This window comes from Cannabis sativa, chromosome 9 (genome assembly GCF_029168945.1).
Source record: "Cannabis sativa cultivar Pink pepper isolate KNU-18-1 chromosome 9, ASM2916894v1, whole genome shotgun sequence".
Taxonomy (NCBI): Eukaryota; Viridiplantae; Streptophyta; class Magnoliopsida; order Rosales; family Cannabaceae; genus Cannabis; species Cannabis sativa.
This window is the reverse complement of record NC_083609.1, coordinates 52,777,311-52,782,342: the sequence shown is the minus strand read 5'-3', so window position 1 is coordinate 52,782,342 and position 5,032 is coordinate 52,777,311. Positions and strand designations below refer to the sequence as shown.

The 5,032-nt window shown below is 34.0% G+C and overlaps 1 protein-coding gene across 1 annotated transcript; it reads left to right on the top strand.

The window, feature by feature from the left end:
• The first annotated feature begins 236 nt into the window (after nucleotides 1–236).
• LOC115723097 (probable monoterpene synthase MTS1, chloroplastic) lies at nucleotides 237–2,834 on the top strand. The gene is made up of 8 exons (XM_030652515.2): nucleotides 237–385; nucleotides 486–610; nucleotides 687–954; nucleotides 1,037–1,445; nucleotides 1,546–1,764; nucleotides 1,855–1,993; nucleotides 2,101–2,349; nucleotides 2,435–2,834. The coding sequence occupies exons 1-8, from the start codon at nucleotides 373–375 to the stop codon at nucleotides 2,729–2,731; spliced, it is 1,719 nt and encodes a 572-aa protein (XP_030508375.2). The 5' UTR covers nucleotides 237–372; the 3' UTR covers nucleotides 2,732–2,834.
• Nucleotides 2,835–5,032: the final 2,198 nt, after the last annotated feature.

Sequence of the window (5,032 nt, the reverse complement as noted above, 5' to 3'; positions counted from 1 at the left end):
TTATATAGTACTACATTTTTTAGTCTAATTATTACTCTAAGAGAATACACTATAATATATCAGACATAACATGTTATGTACTATATAATATATGTTGAATGATAATATGTCTTAATTAATTTAGTATAATAAAATATCCCAAGACGTACTTTATTATATTCATGGATTGAGGGCGCCGCCTCAATGGCATATACGTCACTATACTCACTGGTCACCAAGAAAAATCAAATTTATAAGCTTAACTTCCTATCTATCTATCTATATATATGTGTACATGTCCATCATTATATTCCACAAATTACAAACTCTACTCTTGCATTACACATTCTCTTACTTATTTCTCTCTAAATCTCTCCTCATATTATATCCACGATGACGCAGTTAGGTTCGTTACCATACAGTATATATATACATATTTATTAATTATGTAATTAATATGTTCTATTTATATGAATGATTAAGTTATAATGTTTTGGTGATTACAGGAGTAATCTCCAGTAGTACTACAATATTCAAAGAACAACCGAAAGCAATTGTCCGACGATCAGGAAACTACAAACCCACGTTGTGGGATGCTCATTTTTTCAAATCACTCCAAGTCATATATACGGTATACAAATTATATCTGCAATAATTATATTAATTAATGCATATACATTATAAATAATGATGATTTATATATATAGGAGGAAAGCTATGGGAAAAGAATCAATGAGCTGAAAGAAGATGTGAGAAGAATTCTTGAGAAGGAGGCTGAGAATCCTTTAGTTAAACTTGAACAGATCAATGATTTGAGCAGACTTGGAATATCTTATCACTTTGAAGATCAAATTAAGACAATATTAAACCTGACATTTAACAATAATAATGCATTGTGGAAGAAAGATAATCTGTATGCCACTGCTCTTCATTTCAAACTCCTTAGACAATATGGATTCAATCCTGTATCTTCAGGTATATATAAATATATTTTCATATATTTTAGATTTGGTGGGTTATCCAATCTCTAACAATTTTCATATTTTCTATTTTACAGAGGTTTTCAATGCCTTCAAAGACCAGAAAAAAGAGTTCAAAGAAAGTTTGAGTAAGGATGTGAAAGGAATGGTATGTCTATATGAGGCTTCATTCTATTCATTTAGGGGTGAACCCATATTAGATGAAGCAAGAGACTTCACAACCAAACATCTGAAACAATACTTGATGACGAGGCAATGTCAAACTAAATCTGTTGACCATGATGATGATGATGATCTTGTGAAACTTGTGGAGCATGCCTTGGATCTTCCACTCCATTGGAGATTGCCAAGATTGGAGGCTAGGTGGTTCATTGATATGTATGCTGAAAGGAATTATGATATGAATCCAACTTTTCTTGACTTCGCTAAACTTGACTATAACTTCGTTCAGTCAGCATACCAAAAAGAGCTCAAATATATTTCAAGGTAATTACAATTAGACACTACATCTACATTTGTAATTTCAAGGTAATTTCTCAAATATATATATGAGGTGTAATTCTTTTATTTTTATGTGTATATATAGGTGGTGGAGTGGTTCTAGGTTGACAGAAAGGCTACCATTTGCTAGAGACAGAGTAGTGGAAATTTTCTATTCTGCAGTGGCATTAAAATATGAGGCAGAATTTGGATTTGTTAGAACTGTGATGACAAAAATTGGTCTCTTGCTAACACTCATGGACGATATATATGATGTGTATGGTACACTAGATGAGCTTCAGCTTTTTCTAGGGGCAATTGAGAGGTTGGTCTCTCATTCATACTATTATCTTTCTCATACAAATGTTATATACATAACATTAATTTTACTCTATTTTATTTTTGTATTATATAGGTGGAATATAAATGAATTGGATCAGCTACCCGATTACATGAAGATATTGTTTGTTGCTTTTTATAACAATGTGAATGAGATATCTTATTATGTCCTTAAAGAAAATGGGATTCACATCATCAAATATCTGAAGAAAGCGGTATGAATATGTACTAATTAATATGATATTATTTATGTACTAATTAATATGATATTATTATGTACTAATTAATGTAGTAATTAATATGTGATATTTTTTGTTTGTAGTTGGGGGATCTATGTAAATGCTATATGGAGGAGGCAAAATGGTTTCACAGTGGACACATACCAAGTTTAGAAGAATTCATTGAGAATGGATGGAAATCAATTACAATACCTCTTTGTCTTATCTATCATTATTGCTTAATTACAACTTCAATTACAGAACAAGACATGGAACACTTGCTTCAGTATCCAACTATTTTACGTGTCTCAGGAACTGTCTTTCGATTTATAGATGATTTGGGAACCTCATCAGTAAGTAGTACTATATGTATTTTAATAATTAGTCTAATTAATTCTAATTAATTATCTCTAATTATGAATTTGTAATATTTTATAGGATGAACTTGAAAGAGGAGATAATCCTTCATCAATTCAATGCTACATGCGTGAAAAGGGTATTAGTGAAAATGAAAGCCGTGAACACATATGGAATTTAATTAGTGAAGGATGGAAGGAAATTAATGAAGTCAAAGCTTCAAACTCTCCATACTCTCAAGTGTTTATTGAATCTGCCATTGATTTTGTTAGAGGAGCAATGGAGATGTATCACAAGGGTGATGGCTTTGGTACTAATCAAGACCGATATCTTAAGACCAAAGTTGTCAACATGTTCTTCGATCCAATTCCAATTTAATAACAATATCCCTTTAATTCCATTTTATTTATCAAATTAAAATAAAATGTCTGTTGTAATAATATTATAATGTAATTCGTCATAACAAATATGACTTCTTTTTTTTTTTATGTTAAATATGTGTGTTATTTTATTTGTACCAAAAAAAAAATTAAAATGAAATAAAATATTCATTGAAAATTATTCAAGACATGACTTGATAGAGTGCTTAAATAGCTTCAAAACGTAAGTTAATCGCATCAATTGGATAAAAAATTGAGTGAGTTATGGTCGTTTTACTGAAGACAGTTCAGGTCCCAATGCCCAAGTTGACATCTAGTACCCAAGTTGACATCTGACGTCAACCTGGACACTATATAAGTTTAAAAACGTCCAAGGGGTGTCCTTTGAGATTCCTAATTGATAATTTGACATCACTTAGCACATTTATAAGTTCTGGTGAAGTTGGTCACATGATCTCGAAGATGTTGCTATTTTGCAGAAACTATAGACTTGAAACTTCTGATTTCTGAGTGAGTCAATTTGCCAAAAAATTTGAAGTTGTGAATTTGATTGATCTGACTTCATGGATCATTGCACATGTGAAAAACTAGACATGCGGTAGAAATAGCATCAGATTGGGATAAGCAGAACCCAGCGAACCAGGCCATTTGTTGACCTGGACACTGGGCCCTTTAAATTAAGCATTCAAGATTCTATTTTCGATACTTCCAAGGCTTCTGAACTTGAGGACGGGGTGTCCTCCCTTGTTTTTAACCATGTCGGATTCAATAATTGCATCGGATTTGGCATTTGAGCAATTGAAGGTAGTGTGCCAGGTTGATTGTCAACCTGGGCGCTAGGCCCAGCTCTAGGTCAACCTGGGCACTGGGCCCTATTTTTAGGGACTCAGGTTTATGGTTTTCTCCCCTAGTTTACTTGAATCTTCGTTATTTCTGATGATGGTGAAAATACCCGAAACACTTTTTGCTAAATTGAATTGGAAATAGTCCATGTTAACAAAATGTCAACTTGGGCGATCGGCCCAGCCCCAGGTGTCAACTTGAGCACTGCGACCCAATTTTTCCCCTTCGAAAGTTCTGTTTGGTCCCCAAAAATAGGTGGATCTCAATATTTCCTGAAGACGGAGATGATGCTCGAAAGAATTCTTGAAAAACTCTACTTTTTGTGGCCCAGGTTGGTAAATTGTCAACTGAGCGTAAGTCTAGCCCCAGGTGTCAACCTAGGCGTTGGGCCCTATTTTTTATGCCCATGAAGATGTTTTTCCTCTAGAAGTACCTATCACCTCATTTTTGATGAAGACAGATTCAATGAAAAAGTCAAATCTTTGATCGGACACTTGGAAGGCGCCCAGATTTAGATTGTCAACCTCGACACTAGGTGCTCGACGCCTCGAGTGCTCAAAAATCAACTTGCTCTGAATCTGATTCTGGTGCCTCAAATATGTTCGTGGTATGTCTAGTTGATGTTCCAATAAAAGCTTTGGCCACTTTTCACTAAGACGGTCCCGCAAACTGAAACCCTAGTTGAGGAATGTCAACTTGGAAGTTGGGTGGAAACCCTAGGTGCCCAGGTTGGCTTCCGAGTTGCAGGTGTTGGGTTTTATGCCCTAAATAAAACTCATTTCATATAATCAGATTTACTTATTAATAAAGATCAGAAATAACATTTTATGTTGCATGGTTCACATGATTTATTTCATGATTATATGTGTATATAATGTATGAATTCTTTTTAAGTCCAGAACATATGAGTTGGTTAAAGATTATAGTGTTGTCAGCACAGTGGAATATAATCTTTATTATATGTTCAAAAGTTGATTTCCTGATTTGTCAGAACACTGGATTTAGACTAACATGGTATAATCAGCGATAGGTATTCTTACACCTTGGAAAAGTGTTATGTCCTTTCCAGGACATTGGCAAAGTTTACCAGTATCGGATGTATGGAGTATACATCGGAAGGGACCGATATTGAACTTTGATTAGATATGTTAAAACTTACCGTAATATCTATTCAATTCAATATCAACTGTTGATCCTAGATCACATGATCGAAATCCTGATATGGTTAGGCTCAATTTCAAGAGTGTTACTCGTGTTCTTTGATTTGTTAGTTAAGCCCAGTTTTGTATCAGGGTGATACGTACATTTTGGGAACACGGTAATGCAATTGAGTGGGGGAGCGCTAACATAAATATGGAATCTATAGCTTCTATTTGGCAAATAGAAGTAAAGGATGATTTCCTTCGAGCTTAACCAAACGAAGATAAATGGTGGAGATCTCATTTCACTTAGGTGA